The sequence below is a fragment of the Mastomys coucha genome, unplaced genomic scaffold (assembly GCF_008632895.1).
Source record: "Mastomys coucha isolate ucsf_1 unplaced genomic scaffold, UCSF_Mcou_1 pScaffold15, whole genome shotgun sequence".
Lineage (NCBI taxonomy): Eukaryota > Metazoa > Chordata > Mammalia > Rodentia > Muridae > Mastomys > Mastomys coucha.
In genome coordinates this window covers 14,437,471-14,437,955 of record NW_022196897.1, presented here as the reverse complement: position 1 = coordinate 14,437,955, position 485 = coordinate 14,437,471, and the positions used below count along the sequence as shown (strand labels likewise).

Here is a 485-nt window from a genome sequence, read left to right as displayed (position 1 = left end):
AGACCAGTGCTCTATTATGAGTTATCTCTGGCTTCAGACGCTGGGTTTGAAGTCAGCCAGTCTCATTGATATCTCAGGTTAAGGATAGGCATAGACTCCACTTCATGTTGGAAAAGGTCTTCGAGTCTGCTGTGTTCTGGAACTCCTTTTCTACTCAGGCTCCAGTCAGGAGTGTCTTCTGAGTGTGGGGCAGTGAACTTTGTTGTGTTTGACCTTTGTGCCTTCAGTATGGCTGTGTTTGACTTTTGTGTTGTAGGCATAATGCCTGGGGCAATCATCATGATACTGTTCTATAACTAACAGATCTACTCTACTCTCAGGCACCTCTGTGCCCTTCCACCAGGCTCTGTGCACCTGAACCCTAATCCTTCTTAGTCTAAACTTGTCTTCAGTGTTCTTTTTCTGCAGCATGCCTATCAGACAGCTGGATGACCAGGAAGTTGTAACCATGTCAAGGTATGTGGTCATCATATGGTGTTCTTAAG

At 45.4% G+C, this 485-nt stretch overlaps 1 protein-coding gene across 1 annotated transcript in view; it reads left to right on the top strand.

Annotated features, from left to right (window-relative positions):
* The window catches only part of LOC116091605 (histo-blood group ABO system transferase 1-like), a 9,783-nt gene that overhangs the window by 4,164 nt on the left and 5,134 nt on the right, over positions 1-485 (top strand). Inside the window, exon 3 of the mRNA XM_031373182.1 lies at positions 409-456. Coding sequence (XP_031229042.1) covers positions 409-456 — 48 coding nt within the window. The remainder of the gene's footprint in view (positions 1-408; positions 457-485) is intronic.